This window comes from Dipodomys ordii, unplaced genomic scaffold, assembly GCF_000151885.1.
Source record: "Dipodomys ordii isolate 6190 unplaced genomic scaffold, Dord_2.0 Scaffold11, whole genome shotgun sequence".
In the NCBI taxonomy this organism is placed as follows: domain Eukaryota; kingdom Metazoa; phylum Chordata; class Mammalia; order Rodentia; family Heteromyidae; genus Dipodomys; species Dipodomys ordii.
Window position 1 is genome coordinate 3,108,754 of NW_012267227.1, and position 17,291 is coordinate 3,126,044.

General features: G+C 40.0%; 1 protein-coding gene across 2 annotated transcripts in view; it reads left to right on the top strand.

The window, feature by feature from the left end:
* Csnk1g1 (casein kinase 1, gamma 1) overlaps nucleotides 1-17,291 on the top strand; it is a 163,771-nt gene that overhangs the window by 59,530 nt on the left and 86,950 nt on the right. The window contains exons 3-4 of one of the 2 annotated variants that reach the window (XM_013010224.1): nucleotides 6,490-6,611; nucleotides 8,561-8,961. In XM_013010224.1, the coding sequence (XP_012865678.1) occupies nucleotides 8,781-8,961 (181 nt within the window). In that variant the 5' untranslated portion in view covers nucleotides 6,490-6,611; nucleotides 8,561-8,780. The remainder of the gene's footprint in view (nucleotides 1-6,489; nucleotides 6,612-8,560; nucleotides 8,962-17,291) is intronic. The other variant, XM_013010223.1, reaches the window with a different exon arrangement.

A 17,291-nucleotide genomic window follows, 5' to 3' on the forward strand; every position in this document is an offset into this window, starting at 1 on the left:
CTTCTGGCTTTTTCTGCTTATGTGGTGCTGAGGAATCGAACCCAGGGCCTCATGCATGCAAGGCAAGCACTCTACCACTGAGCCACCTTCCCAGCCCCAGTTATTTCATTCTTAAAAGATGACTACTCCTCTATCTCTTCCCCCAAATTATTTTATTGCTGTCATGTAGACAGTGACTTTGGATCAGATGAACTTTTGTTTTTGACCCAATATACAATTTTTTTTTTGTCAGTCATGGGGCTTGAACTCTGGACCTGGGCGCTGACCCTCAGCTCTTCAGCTCAAGGCGAGCGCTCTACCACTTGAGCCACAGCACCACTTCTGGTTTTCTTGTGGTTTATTGGAGATAGGAGTCTCACGGTCTCTCCTGCCCGGGCTGGCTTTGAACCGCGATCCTCAGATCCCAGCCTCCTGAGTAGCTAGGATTACAGACGTGAGCCACCAGCGCCTAGCTACAATTTCTTTTTATATGTTGGATCAGGATGGTAATGACTAGAAACACTAATTCCTCTCATTTCAGTTTAAGATATGTTCAGTTTAAGATATGTTCTAGAGCTATTATTAGGACATTTCACTGACTACTGTGGGAGATCCATATTCCCCAACTAACTTAAACAGGTTGATAGCCATATTCACTAACTTACAGCCCATTGGGTGAATGAGTTGACTGTAACCAGCAATTATTCTCTCCCCCCTGCCTTTTCTCGCTCTTCTCTCTCCTCCCTTTTTTTTCTTCTTTCTCCTCCCTTTTCTTCTTTTCTCCTTTCTTCTTCTCTCCTTTTTTTTCCTCCCTCCCTTCCTGTGATAGGGGTGGATTCAGGACCTTACTTAATTCTTTGATTTGCTAGATGGTTGTTATAGTTTTCTTGCTCAGCAAAGCAAGCATTGGACTGAGTGTGAAGGCTCCTGCCTCTAATCCCAGCTACTCCAGAAGTCAGAAATCAGGATGATCATGATTCTCCTGGTTCTAGGACAGCCCAGCTAAGAAGTTAGTGAGACTCCCGTCCCAACCAGCAAGTGAGCATGGTGGTACATGCCTGTGATCCTAGTTGCTTCGGAGCCATAAATAGGATAATAAATGTCCAATACTCCTACATAAGGCCCTATGGAAAAATAGTTTTAAAGAACTTAATGGGGCTTTATTGCTTATAGTAATGCTTTCTGGAAAGGGTAAAACTAGTTCCAGAAATGTAATTTTTTTTAATGTATTGAACTTTATCTTTCCTGTATTTAAGCCATACCTAAATTGATAGAAACTGTTAAAATTAGTGTTTTTTTTAAAGGAACTTGGTGGTATGACTCCCAATATGTATTTATTTTAAGGTTTGACTTGCTTAATAAATTAGCTGTAACTGATGGTCACAAAAAAATCCAACTTTCTACGCGTGCACACGCACGCACGCACACACACACACACACACACACACACACACACACCTACCTTTTTTTTTTTTTTTTCTTGTCCTGTGGCTTGAACTCAGTGCTTGGGTCCTGTCCTTGAGCTTCTTTTGCTTAAGCCTAGTACTCTACCAGTTGAGTCACAGGGCCATTTTCAGCCTTTTCTATTTATGTGGTACTGAGGAATCAAATCCAGGGCTTCATGCATGCTAGGCAAGCACTCTACCACTAAGCCACATTCCCAGCCCCTCAAAGTAGAATGTAGATGTAATAAAAGAAAATTCTATAAGCATATGGCTTATCTTTTGCTGGTATTCTTGGAAACCATATTTCTGGTTGTTGAGTTGACTTTTTCACATTATTTATTAGTAACTGTACATAAACTATTACTTTGTGAAATAGCTATCCAAACTGAAATGTCTTCATACTGATTAATTTGAATTTATAGTAGCTTTAAAAAAATTATTACAGCCAGGTGTCGGTGGTTCATGCCTGTAATCATAGCTACTCAGGAGGCTGAAATCTGAGCATAACAGTTCAAAGCCAGTCCAGGCAGAAAAGTCCGTGAGACTCTTATCTCCAGTATACCACCAGAAAACCAGAAGTGGCACTGTGGCTCATTGGTAGAGAACTAGCCTTGAGCTGAAGAGCTGAAGGACAGCACCCAGGACCACAGCTAAAGCTGCACAACCTAGGGGGAAAAATGTTTATTACAGAGGGGTTACATTTACAAGCATCAGGTAACAAGTACATTTCTTTTCATAGAGTGTCATCTGTTTCCTCATTCTCTCCCATTCCTTCCCTCCCATCTCCACCCATGAGTCATATAGTTCACTTTCATCAGTGTCCAGTGTGTTCCACTGCTGCACTTTGTGTCACCCTTTGTCATTGGATTCTGTACCCTCACTTCCCTTCCCACAAATATGCATGTGAATATGCCTTATATAAGGTAAAGAATACAGAATCATCAGAAAAAAAATAAGTTAAAAAACTCTTTTGTAGCTAGGCACTGGTGACTCATACCTGTCATCCTAGTTATTCAGGAGGCTGAGATCTGAGGATTGCAGTTCACAACCACCCCGGGCAGGGTTTATTGGAGATTCTTTATCTCCAGTAAACCAGTAGAAAACCGAAAGTGGCATTGTGGCTCAAGTGATAGAGTGCTCGCCTTAAGCTGAAGAGCTGAGGGACAGTGCCCAGGCCCAGAGTTAAAGCCCCACAACCGACCAAAAAAAAAAAAGTCATTTGTTTCCCTATCTTTGGAGTTCATATTATTTTGTATATATATGAAGAGACACTTAGGCATTACACCTTTGTGATTTCTCTCCTAAGAATCTCCTCTTTTGGTCTCACTGAATGTGCATATCTAGAATCCTGTGTAATTTGTCATATCATAGTGCCTTTTAGATCTAACTTCTACAGATCAGAGAGAACATGTTCCATTTGTCTCTCTGATCTTGGCTTACCTTAGTTAACATGATGTGTTCTAGTTCTGTCCATTTCCCTGCAAATGACATTCTTTTATTCTTTCTAATGGCTATGTAAAATTCCATTGTATATAGGTACCACATTTTTTGGATCCACTCATCAGGGCAGTACATTTTAATTTTTGTCTTTTTTAATATATATTTTTATTGTAAAGATACTGCACAGAGGGGTTACAGTTACATGAGTAGTAAGTCCATTTCCTATGGAGCATTTTTACCCCCTCCTTTGTTTTTCCCCTACCATCCCTTCCCTCCCCACTCCCCAACCCCTCTCACCCCCCCTCCACCCGCATAGTTGTAAAATTCGTTTTCAACATACTATCTTGTACATCTCATTGTTACAATGGGTCATCCTATATCCATATTACAGCATTTTGTTGTTTCCCTTCCTCTCCCCTGCCCAAATTAGAAAAATGTATATACAAGATCCTGGACACTGTAGTCAAATACAGTGACAACAGGAGTTGTACCATGGGAGAAAAACATACAAAGAAACAAAAAAAATCACATAGTACATTATAAGTACATTAAAAAGAACAGCAACAAAGATTAAACCTCTTGTGTCCCTATCGTAAGGTTCATTTTGCTTAGCATCAGGTTATATGGTCTGGCTTACTTCACTTAACAGCATTGAGATTCCACCTCATCCCAGTTAGAATGACTATAATCCAGAAGTTCGATAACAATAGATGCTGGAGGGGATGTGGCTGAAAGGGAACTCTACTGCATTGTTGGTGGGAATGTAAACTTGTTCAACCACTTTGGAAAGCAGTATGGAGGTTCCTCAAAAGACTTTACAGAGTTCCCTATGACCCAGCAATCCCACTTTTAGTCATTTACCCAGACAATCACAAACAAGGCCATACTAAAGCTACCAGCACAGTTATGTTTATCACAGCATTATTTACCATAACTAAGATATTTAACCAACCCAAATGCCCCTCAGTAGATGAATGGATCAAGAAAATGTGGTGTACGCACACACACACACGCACGCACGCACACACACACGAATTCTGTGCCTCAGAAGAATGACAGAATGACACTGCCCCATTTGTTAGGAAATGGAAAGACTATAACTTCTGTTTGTAGACTTCTTTTTCTTTGGGGCATGAGGAGTACTGTGGTTTGAACTGACAAGTTTTTGCTTGCTAGGTAAGCACTCTACCACTTTAGCCATGCCTCCAACTTTTTTTGCTTCAGTTTTTCAAATAGGATTTCATTTCTTTTCATGGCTATCCTCAGAAAACAATTTTTCTGTCTCTGCCTCCAGTGTAGCTAGGATTACAGGAACAAGTCATCATTCCAAGCTTGTTTCTTGCTACTCATCTATTTTGGGGCATCTGGATTGTTTCATATGTTGGCTATTGTGAATAGTGCAGCAGTGAACATGGATGTGCAGGTGTCCTTATCCTGGCTCATAATGCTCAGGGTAGATGCCTAAGAATGTTGTGGCTGGGTCATAAGGAAGATCTATGTTTAGTTTTTTTTTTTTTTTGGTTTGTTTTTTTTGGGGGGGGGTTCCAGTCATGGGCCTGAACTCTGGGCTTGGGCACTGCCCCTCAGCTCTTCAGCTCAAGGCTAGCACTCTACCATTTGAGCCACAGCGCCCCTTCCGGCTTTTTTCTTTTTGCTTATGTGGTGCTGAGGAATCGAACCCAGGGCCTCAGGCATGCAAGGCAAGCTCTCTACCATGGAGCCACCTTCCCAGCCCCTATGTTTAGTTTTTTGAGGAACCTCCAGACTACTTTCCAGAGTGGTTATACTAGCTTATATTCTCAACAGCAGTGCAGTAGGGTTCCTTTTATCCCATATCCTCAAACAACATTTGTTGTTATTCAAAATGTTGGCCAATCTAACTGGAGTGAGTCAGAGTTGTTTTATTTGCATTTCCTTTATGGCTAGGGATGATGAGCATTTCCTCATGTGCTTCTTTGCCATTCTTACCTCTTCTTAGCTCCTCCTCTTCTCAGCTCCCTTGTCCATTTAGTAATTTGTAAATTAATTTTGGGGTTAGTTTCTTGATCTCCTTGTGTATATTGGATATTAGGCCTTTGTCGAATATATTTAGTAGCTTTTTTAAAACCACATATGACATTTTATTTATTTATTTATTTTTTGGTCCAGTCGTGGGGCCTGAACTCTGGGCCTGGACGATGTTCCTCAGCTCTTCAACTCAAGGCTAGCGCTCTACCACTTGAGCCACAGCAGCACTTCTGGTTTTTTTCTTTTTCTTTTTTTGCTTATGTGGTGCTGAGGAATCGAACCCAGGGCCTCATGCATGCAAGGCAAGCGCTCTACCACTGAGCCACCTTCCCAGCCCCACATATGACATTTTATTGACATGATAATTTACTAGGATCTCTAGTGCATTATATAGTAGCTTTTTTTTTTTTTTGGGTCCAGTCGTGGGGCCTAAACTCTGAGCCTCGGCGCTGTCCCTCAGCTCCTCAGCTCAAGGCTAGCGCTCTACCACTTGAGCCACAGCGCCACTTTTTTCTTTTTGCTTATGTGGTGCTGAGGAATCGAACCCAGGGCCTAAGGCATGCAAGGCAAGCGCTCTACCACTGAGCCACCTTCCCAGCCCTATATAGTAGCTTTTTGATGGATGAATTCTAATTGGGGGTAGTAAGTATTTAGTCATGTTACTGAAATCTTGTTCGTTGAACAAGATCATAATTACTACTTAATATTTGTAAGTGCTAACTTGTGCAAGAAACTGAAGGCTATAGGTACATAATAAGTAACATTTGAAGTATTAAAAATGGGCTTAGGTTCTGGTGGCTCATGCCTATAATCCTAGATATTCAGAAAGCTGAAGTCTGAGGATTGCTTTTCAAATCCAGCCTGGGCTGGAGTGAGTCTGTGAGACTCCTACCTCCAATTAATCGCAAATGAAACTGGAGGTAGAGGTATGGCTGAAATGGCAGAGCTCTAGTCTTCAGCAAAAGCAGTTCAGGGAATGCTCCCAGGTCCTAGAGTTCAAGGCCCAGAACTGGCCCCCAAAAATATAAACCATGGCTTGATTATAAAAGAGTGTACCACAGAGGTAAGGTATAAACCAGCATTAAATCAAACTGAAGACTATGTTTATCTAGTAGCTTTTTCCCCCACATAGTTTTGTGGGTTTTTTGTTTGTTTTTGTTTTTGCCAGTCCTGGCACTTGAACTCAGGGCCTGGGTACATTCCCTGAGTCCTCTATGCTCAAAGCTTTACCACTTTAGCCACAGTGCCTAGGAATTGAACCCAGGGCGTTATGCATGCTAGACAAGCACTCTACCACTAAGCCACATTCCCAATCCCTCCCATATAGTTTTGTAATACATAAATTTAAATAAAGTGTTAATATTGAAAGGCTTTAAATGGCAAGGTACAGAGTTTATGGTTGGAACCAAAATAGTTTCGAGCAGCGGATATTGATAAAGAGGAAGAATTTTTTTTAAAAGCTTAACTATTAAAGATACTTCAATTTCTTATGTGGGAAGTGCTACATAAAAGTTATATTGAATAATATTCCTCTTTATTACAGATTAGGCAGTACCTAATGTCCCGTGCATAGATTAGTAAACTGACTCATTAAATGGCTCTTTCCCCCCTCTTTTAGGTTGTAAAGTGATTGATTGGTTTTACAAGCAGGATTTATGAACATCTGTTTCTCCATTGAATGAAGTTTTAGGCTATCTATAAGGCTCACAGCCAGGCAAGCACTATTCCTAATATATACATGTAAGTATATATGGGTAATAAGGGTTACGTGAGAGCTGAGACTAATGTTATTTGGATCTTAAGTGTAATGCAAAAGGTTAATGAATGAAAAGCATAAAATAAGCCTCATCTGTTAAGAAAATAAATACAAATGAAAAAATAAGAGAAATAGACAAGATAGTATAGTTTCTAAATCTTATAAATAGACTGTAGTACTAGTGATAATTTAGGAAATTTAAGTTATTAGTTGACTGATCATATTTGAATGGGCTATGATACATTGTGTTTTGTTCTCAAATAATTTGTAATATAATTTGCTGGATGGATGAAGAGTTGCATAGGATGGGGTATGTTGGAAGGGGTGTAACCATACCTCTTCCAGGCCCTGTCCAGGCCCACCATCTTCCAGGAACCTTCATATCTACAGTTACCAGGAAGATCCTGATACCTGTCATTTTAGGTTGTCATGAGGACTTAATTTCATAGTTACGATTAAAGCATGGATAATGTGTACAAATGTGATTGGACCAAAAAGGGTTTGATTTAATGCTAATAGACTGAATGGGAAACCCCGCAAGGCCTGCCTGTTCAGATTCTTCTTGGGCTGTTTGTTCAGTGTTCCTCCTGGGTAGGGAGCAGGTCCCCTTCTGAAAATGAGTGCCTGCTATCTCCATCTAAAGATGGGAAAGTTTAGAGTATATTTTTGGTTTCGAAGTTTCTGTGGTTAGACTTGGGGTGAAAAGGATAAAAGCATCCGTGAAAGGCAAGCAAGAAGGTCAGAGAAAAGCTTGCTTACTGTGGTTTATGGTGAACCATTTTTGTCACTTAGGGAGAGAAGCTATGGGAATAATGAGCCAGGAACTATGGGGAAAAAAAATCAAAACATGTATTATATTGTTAGAGATGCTCATGTATATTGTCAAACATAGCATCAAAATTGGTGCATTATAAATTTTGTATTGGGCTGTTTTATATTTGGACACTAGCGAATTCTGTTAGGGATAAATAATATATTAGATGATTTACATTTCTAAAAAACTGGACTAAAAGTTGAGGCTTCTGAAGCTTTAATCTAGGACCACTTAGTCAATAAGGTTTTGGAAATTTCCTTACAAAAATAATTTGTGTCTCCTAGAACAACTAATATATGCAAATAAAATTTTTTATTTTAAAAAGGAAAAAAATCATTTAAGCCTGGAGTTGGTGGTACATGCATGCCTACATTCCACATGTAATTGCAGCACTCAGGAAGCTGAGGCGGGATAGACTAGCCTGTGCTGATAGTGAGGCTTGTCTCCATTAAACAACTTAAATAATTTGTTTTCATTTAGGTGTTCACATGCCTCCCAGTGCTTCCTATATTAAAATTCATGTAAATCTCCAAATCTAAACACCTAATGAATTTTATTTTTTTGTGATTTTTAAAAAAATATACGTACCTTAAAAAAATGTCCAATTAAATTTTGACTCTTTTTTTCTTCAAAAAAGGAAAGTAATGTGTCAGTTGGTACATTTTTGGGTTGCCTGACTGATGCCAGTGCTTGGTTAATGGTAGATATAGGAAAGAGCAACAGTTCTGCTTCTGATTGGTTCTGGACAAATTTTAAAGTGCTCTTAATTAAATTGTCCACAGTTAATTTGACTTCAACCCCATCATGTCTTTCTGTTAAGACAATGATGAAAAAACTCAACAATACATTTCCTTTTGGTCACATGTATGAAACTGGAAGAATTCATTTTCTGTTAAAGTCTTGTGTGTTCCCTAGATTTGCAGCCTACCAACTGCATGTTAACACATGAATAATCCAGATGGCTAAGCTGTTGGAGGATATAAAACCAAACTTGTTTCAGGAATCTCCAGTGATCCACTTTCTTCATCTTTGGATAATATCCATTCTAATTAGTAGTGACTGTCTCAATTTGTCTTAAATTTAACTTTTAACTGCATGTTTTCTTGATTTTTACCTTAGGTTACAAAATGTCCTATGCTTGAGATCTACAGACAACATGTCCTACAGGAACTAATCAGTGGTCTTTCATCTCCTGGAGATACATTAGAAGCATAAATATGGTGCCAAAGGAACTCCTTATCTTTCTCTGACTACAGTTTATTTGGACTTAATTTTGTATTTGAAGAGAGGCGTACAAACTGAGGTTACTCATTGTGCAAAGACTCTGTTGTATAGGATCATGGACCATCCTGGTAGGGAAAAGGATGAAAGACAACGAACAACTAAACCCATGGCACAAAGGAGTGCACATTGCTCCCGATCTTCTGGCACGTCATCATCCTCTGGGGTTCTCATGGTGGGACCCAACTTCAGGGTTGGCAAGAAGATAGGGTGTGGTAACTTCGGAGAGCTCAGATTAGGTAAGAACTTGGTTGTGTCCTTTGCTTCCATTAGCTTCAATAACAATAAGTTTCAAGACAAGTAATTTATAACTCTATGGCCAGTTTCTCTTTAAGTAGAACCAAATGGCATAAGAAATGAAGAATTTGTGGAGTAGACTGTAGTAATTTTTAGTCATAATTTTATTGTCCAAGGTTCATTTCTCTTCTCTCTGTGCTTTTTTTAAACTTTCCACTAGTTCTGCGATTTTGTGATACCAGGAGATTGTTTGCAAATTCTGATATAGAAGGTTTGATGTAGAACCTGAATTTGAGTTTTTAACAAATTTTCATGTAATGCAGATGAGTTTGATTCTTTTAATTCTTTTTATTTTAAAAACTATGGATCACCTCACAAATTTATGTATCATTTTTATACAGGGGCCATGCTAATTTTCTTGCATCATTTCAGTTTTAGTATATGTGTAGCATGGTTGTTTGATTCTTGAGTTACAGTTGAAGAAGGGACTAAGCCAGGAATTGGTGATGGCCACTGTTAACACCAGCACTCTTACTACTTAGTGAAAACACTGTCTCAAAAAAAAAAAATTCAGATTCTACCCCTGGAAGAGGAGTAAATCTTTACTCAGTAATTTAGTTAGAGAGATTTTTAGTGCATACTACTTGCTTTTCTCCTAGAGTTCTCAACATTAGGATTGAGTTAAAACTCCAAGAAAAATTTCTGCATTTTTACTTCCCAACCAAAAAATTTGCTATTTCAGGTTTGATTTTATGTGTAAGATGATGAATCATAACACATACCAACATGTTTAAAGATTGGAGATGGAGAAGGCATAGTAGGTAATTATATAATGGGCCACTGTACTTGAGAAGAGAAAATGAAAGACTTTTTTGTCAGTCATGGTTCTTGAACTCTGGGCCTGGGTGCTCTCCTTGAGCTGAAGAGCTCAAGGCTAGCATTCTACCACTTGAGCCACGGCACCACTTCCAGTTTTCTGGTGGTTAATTAGAGATAAGAGTCTCACGGACTTTCCTGCCCGGGCTGGCTTTGAACTGGGATCCTCAGATCTCAGCCTCCTGAGTAGCTTGGATTACAGGATTGAGCCACCAGCAGCAGGCATGAAAGACTTTATATAAAGTAATCAGCTTATGGAATGTGCATAGGTCTCCTTGTAGGCTACAGTATTTCCTTCAGCTATTGAATCTATAAATTATAAATACTCATTGTAAGAAGCTTTGGCTTTTGGATGAGTGGGAAGAAGGGAACATGAAATTAATACTGTTTCATACCTCTGTTACTTCTGATGATCTTGCAAAAGAAGAAGGAAAAACCATCTGATTCCCTGTAGAGAGCACTGGGGGAAATGTCATTATACTAAACAGCACTGGGTACAGAATTAAATTTAAGGATGCTTACAATGAAGGCTAGCAACCTGGAATTGGACCTGACTAGGATAATGAAAGGCTCTTTCTATTTAGAGATATGTTCATGTTCGAGTTAGGAAAGCCAGCAGATGCTACTGAGAATAGGAGTAAGATGTGTAATTTCACACTGCATGACTTCCTAGCAACTACTCAGTTGCTTTGGCAACAAGTTTTGCAAACATTCATTTATGTAATGGTTTTACTTTGTTTCAATATCACAGTACTACAAGCATCAAAAAGATGATGGAATAAATATCTACAAAATTATTGCTGAGAGGCAGTTTGTAATGTGTATAAACTTGTACATTCTCCTAACAACAGATAATTGTTTACATTCTGTGAAAGTGAAGAAAAACCTTGGATAGTGAATAATCACTGGAGGCTAAGGTTATACTAACAAGTTTACATGAAAATGGAAAAATCCACTCAATTAATAGGATAAACTTGTGGTTCATTTATACTTTAGAATGTGTATACATTAGCAGATGTTTTGTTTTTGTTTTTAGTCTTCTGTGTTGCCCAGATTGGCCTCAGACTCACTATGTATAACTCAGTATGTAATCGACTATGTAAACCCACTATGTAATCCATTCTCCTGCCTTTCCTCCTGAGTGTTGGGAATGTGAATGTTCACTACCATGCTGTACTGATATTTGTCGTTTTATTGTTGTTGTTGTTTTTTGTCAGTGATGGGGCTTGAACTCTGGGCCTGGGCATTGTCCCTCAGCTCTTCAGCTTAAGGCTAGCGCTCTACCACTTGAGCCACAGTGTCACTTCCACTTCCAGTTTTCTGGTAGTTAATTGAAGATAAGAGTCTCACAGACTTTTCTTTTTTTGGGGGGGGTCTGGTCGTGGGGCCTGAACTCTGGGCCTGGGCGCTGTCCCTCAGCTCTTCAGCTCAAAGCTAGCACTCTACCACTTGAGCCACAGCGCCACTTCCGGCTTTTTTCTTTTTGCTTATGTGGTGCTGAGGAATCAAACCCAGGGCCTCAAGGCATGCAAGGCTAGCACTCTACCACTGAGCCATCTTCTCAGCCCTCTCACTGACTTTCTTGCTTGGGCTGGCTTTGAACTGCAATACTCAGATCTCAGCCTCCTGGTAGCTAGGATTACAGGCATGAGTCACCTGCGCCCGGCTGATATTTCTCATTTTGACTTGCTGTGTTATTTTTTTTCCAGTCCTGGGGTTTGAGCTCAGGATCTGGGCACTGTCCCTGAGATTCTTTTGCTCAAGACTAGCACTCTGCCACTTAAGCCACAGCACCACTTCTGGCTTTTTCTATTTATGTGGAACTAAGGAATCAAACCCAGGACTTTATGCATGCTAGAGAAGCACTGTACCACTAAGCCATATTCCCAGCCCATGACTATTCTTGTGTGCTTATCTGCCTTTATTAGCCCATAAGTAGAAAGGTACTTTTAGAATAATTTGGCATCCATTGAACACTAGAGTGGGCCATGTACCCTATTTTTATAATTTTCTTTTCTATGTATGAGTAAGCAGAAGATTGTGTAGATAACAGCAAATATAAACTAAGAGATACCAAGGAGGCTCAGGTAGGCCTTCACATGACCACCTTATTGGTACAAGGCCCTACTTCTCTAAACTCATTTCCTTTTCTGGTGATTGATACTTTCATATATCTTTCGTTCGTTCTTTTCTTTCCTTCCTTCCTTTCTCTCTCTCTCTCTCTTTCTTTCTCTCTCCTTCCTTCCTTCCTCTCTCTCTCTCTCTCTCTCTCTCCCTTCCTTCCTTGTGCTGTGGCTTAAATTCAGTTGGCTTTTTCCACTCAAGGCTAGTGCTCTACCACTTGAGCCACACCTCCACTTCTGCCTTTTCTGGCTTTTTGGCGATTAATTGGAGAAGAGTCTCATGGGGTTTTTCTTTCTTGGCCTGCCTTCTAATCAGGATCCTCAGATCTTAGTCTCTAGAGTAGCTAGGATTGCAATGTGAACCATCAGGGCCTGGTACCAAGTACATTCCTGCTTTAATTCTCTGGGATGGAAAATTCTTTCCCTAAAATCTTGCATAGTTGTTGGTTCCTATTTTATTGTTGTTGTTGCTGTTTTTGCCAGTCCTAGAGCTTGAACTCAGGGTCTGGGCACTGTCCCTGAGCTGCTTTTACTCAAGGCTAGCATTCCACCACTTCAGTCACAGTGCCACTTCTGGCCTTTTCTGTTTATGTGGTACTGAGGAATCGAACCCTGGGCTTCATGCATGCTAGGCAAGCACTTTACCAGGAAGACACATTCTCAGCCCCTTGTTTCCTATTGTTGAGGTTTAGCTTATAATCTTGTTAGAGGCTATTTTGTTCTTGCAACTTCTTCCCCACTCCCATTTAAATGAGTACTTCCCACTCCCCACCCCACCCCTACCCCCGGCATCATGGGCCTCAAACTCTGGGCCTAGGCACTGTCCCTCAGATCTTCAGCTCAAGGTGAGTACTCTACCACTTGAGCCACAGTGCCACTTCTAGTTTTCTGGTGGTTTACTGGAGATGAGTTTCATGGACTTTCCTGCCTGGGCTGATTTCAGGTCTGAGTAGCTAGGATTATAGGCATGAGCCACCAGCACCCGCTAAATGAGTACATTTCTTCTCTAGCATCTATCTAGCATATTCTGTCTCACCAAACTGCTTTCTTTTTTTTTTTTTTTTTGGTCAGTCATGGGGCTTCATCGCTGGGCCTGGGTGTTGTCCCTGAGCTCTTCAGCTTAAGGCTAGTGCTCTACCACTTGAGCCACAGGGCCACTTCTGGTTTTCTGGTGGTTAATTGGAGATAAGAGTCTCACTGACTTTCCTGCCTGGGCTGTCATCCTCAGTTCTCAGCCTCCTGAGTAGCTAGGATTACAGGCGTCAGCCACGGGTGCCCTGCTCCAAACTACTTTTTTATAGCTGTTTGTTTACTTACTTTTTTTTTTTTGCAACAGTCGCAAATTCCTTTCTTGAATTCTTCACATTGGTAACTATAACTTTCTGAAATAATTTTGTATATTTATTTACTAGTTAAGACCTTCTCCTTACATGACTACAATTCTTGTTTGGGTTTTTTTTTTTAACTGTATTTTTTTTGTCTTTTCTTTTTTGGTACTGGGGATTGAACCCAGGACGTTGCGCTTGCTAGGCAAGCGCTTTCCCACTGAGCTACATCCCAGCCCATGACTACAATTCTTTTGGAGTGCAGGAATTCTTTCTATATAACTTATTGTAATAGATGAGATAGAGTGTTAGATGGCTAGACAAAGAAGGGAACAAATTAAAAGTATATAGTCAGGCGCTGATGGCTCACACCTGTAATCCTAACTGCTCAGGAGGCTGAGACCTGAGGATCGAGGTTCAAAGCCAGCCTAGGCAGGAACATCTGTGAGACTCTTATCTCCAATAAACTACTAGAAAACTGGAAGTGTCACTGTGGCTCAAGCAGTAGAGCGCTTGCCTTGAGTTGAAGAGCACAGGGACAGCGTCCAGACCCAGAGTTCAGGCCCCATGACTGACAAAAATAAATAAATAAAATAAAGTATAGGCCCTCCCCTTTTTTTTAATCAGTCATGAGGCTTGAACTCTGGGCCTGGGCACTGTCCCTCAGCTCTTCAGCTCAAAGCTAGCGCTCTACCACTTAAGCCACAGTGCCACTTTGGCTTTTTATTACTTATGTGGTGCTGAGGAATCAAACCCAGGGCCTCATGAATGCAAGGCAAATACACTACCACTAGGCACCTTCCCAGCCCCTATAGGCTCCTTTATTTTCTAAGCATATGAGGTTAGTGACCTTAGTGAAATGAAATTAGTACATTTTCTCTTTCTTTTTTTTTCTCCCTTTTTCCTTTCATATTCTCCTTCTCACTCCTACCTCTTTTCTTTCTTCCATAGCATCTTGTTCTATAGCTAAGACTGGGTTCAAACTTGCCATCCTTCTACTTTAGCCCTTCCAAGTACCAGTATTACAGACATGTACCACCATTCCTGGCCTGATGAGTATATTTTGGTTCTCTGAAAATACCTTTCTACCTCACTGTTCGTTTAACAAGCATTTCTTGGATGTTTACTAATGCTGTACTTGGGGTAGGATATGGTGAGGATAGGTAGTATAAAAGGGAAGGATACAGTGACATGCAGCATCTGCCCCTAAAGATAACGGTGTTGGGTAAAGATAAAAGAAAAATTACAAAGCCAGGCACCAATGGCTCACGCCTGTAATCCTAGCTACTCAGGAGTCTGAGATCTGAGGATTGTAGTTCCAAGCTAACCCAGGTAGAAAAGTCCCCTTAAGACTATCTCTAATTAACCACCAGAAAACTGGAAGTGATACTGTGGCTCAAGTGGTAGAGTGCTAGCCTTGGGCACAAAGAGGCTCAGGGACAGTGTCCACGCCCTGAGTTTGAGCTCTACAGCTGACAAAAAAGAGAAAAGAATAGAAAGAAAAAAAAAAAGAAAATTGCAATACAAAGTACTGTGACAGTAGACAGAGTAAACTATACTTGGCAAAGCTAAATGAAGGATTCAGAGAGGAGGAAGTATTATTTGATGCTGGACAGGATTCTGCTGGTGAGCACAAGGAAGAAGGGCTCAAGATGTATAAGACCTGGACATTATGAATGTGCTTTATCTATTATAAAGAGCTACTTAGATGTATGACTGGGTCATAAGATATGAAGTGAAAAAAAATAATAGAGGAGTTGTTATCAGATGAATTGGGACCATATTGTAAAATGTTTGCCTGGTATTTAATTTTAAAGTATTGGACTTTACCCTGTATGCAGTGACATGGAATGATCCAGGTTTTCAGAACATTGGAGTGACATGATCTGGTTTTATTAATATTTATATCCCAACTCCTTTCATTGTGCATATATATATATAATGGTACTGAAGAAAATGTTTGCTTGGGGAGTAGTCAAGGTTAAAAGTGGCAGTCTTGTGCCTGTAATCCTAGCTACTCAGGAGGCTGAGATCTGAGGATCACAGTTCCGAGCCAGCCTGGGCAGGAAAAGTCCTTGAGTCTCTTATCTCTAATAAACCACTAGAAAACCAGAAGTGGCGCTGTGGCTCGAGCGGTAAAGTGGTAAGCCGAAAAGCTGAGGGATAGCACCCAAGCCCAGAGTTCAAGACCCACGACCAAAAAAAAAAGTGACAGTCTTAACCTAGCTTGACTCTGAAAATGGCAGTGAGATGGATGGAGTGAATTAGAGCTAGGTGCTTGGTGGCTCATGTTTGTAATCCTAGCTACTCAGGAAGCTGAGATCTAAGGATTATGGCTTGAAGACAGCCTGGGCAGAAAAGTCCTTGAGACTTATCCCTAGTTAACCATCAAAAAAGCCATAGGTAGAGCTGTGTCTCAAGTGGATAGAGTTGCCAGCAGGAGGGAAAAAATGTTCAAGGACAGTACCCAGTGTTCAAGCTCCAGAAACAGGCACCTCCCCACACACAAAAGAGGTGGATTCAGAATTTGAGGATAGAAAAGATTTGGTCACTGGTAGTTTGTGGAGGCATCCTTCCAGTTTTAGGAAACTACATGAATGAGTTAGGATAGGGTTGGGATGATTGGTAGGGATACCAAATAATATAGAATTTGTGAATGTGTTGACTTTTGACAGGTATGTGTCATATACATGGAAATACATTTCTGATATTTAGAAATTCAGCCTTCAGAGTAGGTAGGCAAAAAAAAAAGTACCTGAACCCCCCAAAAAAAGTTTTCTTTTTTAAAATAAACTTATTATCTTTAAGTGGTTGTACCAAGAGGTTTCCATTCAACATATCAATATATGTGTACAATACATCTTGATTAGTGTTACCTTTTCTATTTTTCTTTCTTTTATCTGAACCCTGCTCCATCACCTCAAGTTTTCTGGTTCTAATCTCACATATGTACATTATTTTTTAGTTAGTTAATTTATATATATATATATATATTTTTTTTTTGTCAGTTGTTGGCTTGAAGTCTGGGCCTGGGTGAAGTCCTTCAGCTCTCCAGCTCAACTACAGCGTCACTTCCAGTTTTCTGTTTTGTTTTTTTTTTTGTGGGTCGTGGGGCTTAAACTCTGGGCCTGGGCGCTGTCCCTCCACTCTTCAGCTCAAGGCCAGTGCTCTACCACTTGAGCCACAGTGCCACTTACAGTTTTCTGGTGGTTTATTGGATATGAGTCTCACTTACTTTCCTGCCTGGGCTGGCTTTGAACTGCGATCCTCAGATCTCAGCCTCCTGAGTAGCTAGGATTACAGGCATGAGCCACTGGTGCCCAACCCCTTCTCTTTTCTTAATTTTGTGTTATACACAATGAATTCTTGACTGCATTCTTCCCCCTTCTTCCTTTATTCATTACTCTTTTCCCCTTGGTCCAATCCTCCCTCTCCTTATGACTATATTTGCCCACTATTTCTCTATTCATTTGTTTGCTTCTCTCCCCTTAACTTCCAATCCTCAGACAAGGCATGTTTCATTTTGTTAAACTACCTCTTAGCTGTTCAGAGTTTGCACCATTAAATTCCATCCCTGCATATAACATACTTTTTAGTCAGTATATTTTTGATGTAATGTCTGCATATGAGAGAAAACATGTGTTCTCTGTATCTTTGAGTCTGACTAACTTCACTCAATATAATTTTTTCTAGGTCCAATCATTTTCCTGCAAATGATACAATACAATAATCTTCCCATTGGATGAGTAAAAATATATATACACACATGCACACATGTATATACATAAATATTCATATACAGACCACAGTTTTTTAATTCATTCCTGTGTTGTAGGTTATCTGGGCTGTTTCAATTGCTTGAATATTATAGTGCAACAATGTATATGGCTGTACAACTTTATTGTGTCCAGACTTATAATTTTTTTGATAAATACCTAAAATTGGTATCACTAGATTATAGAGTAGTTCTATTTTTAGTTTTTTGAAGAATCCCCATATTTACTCCCC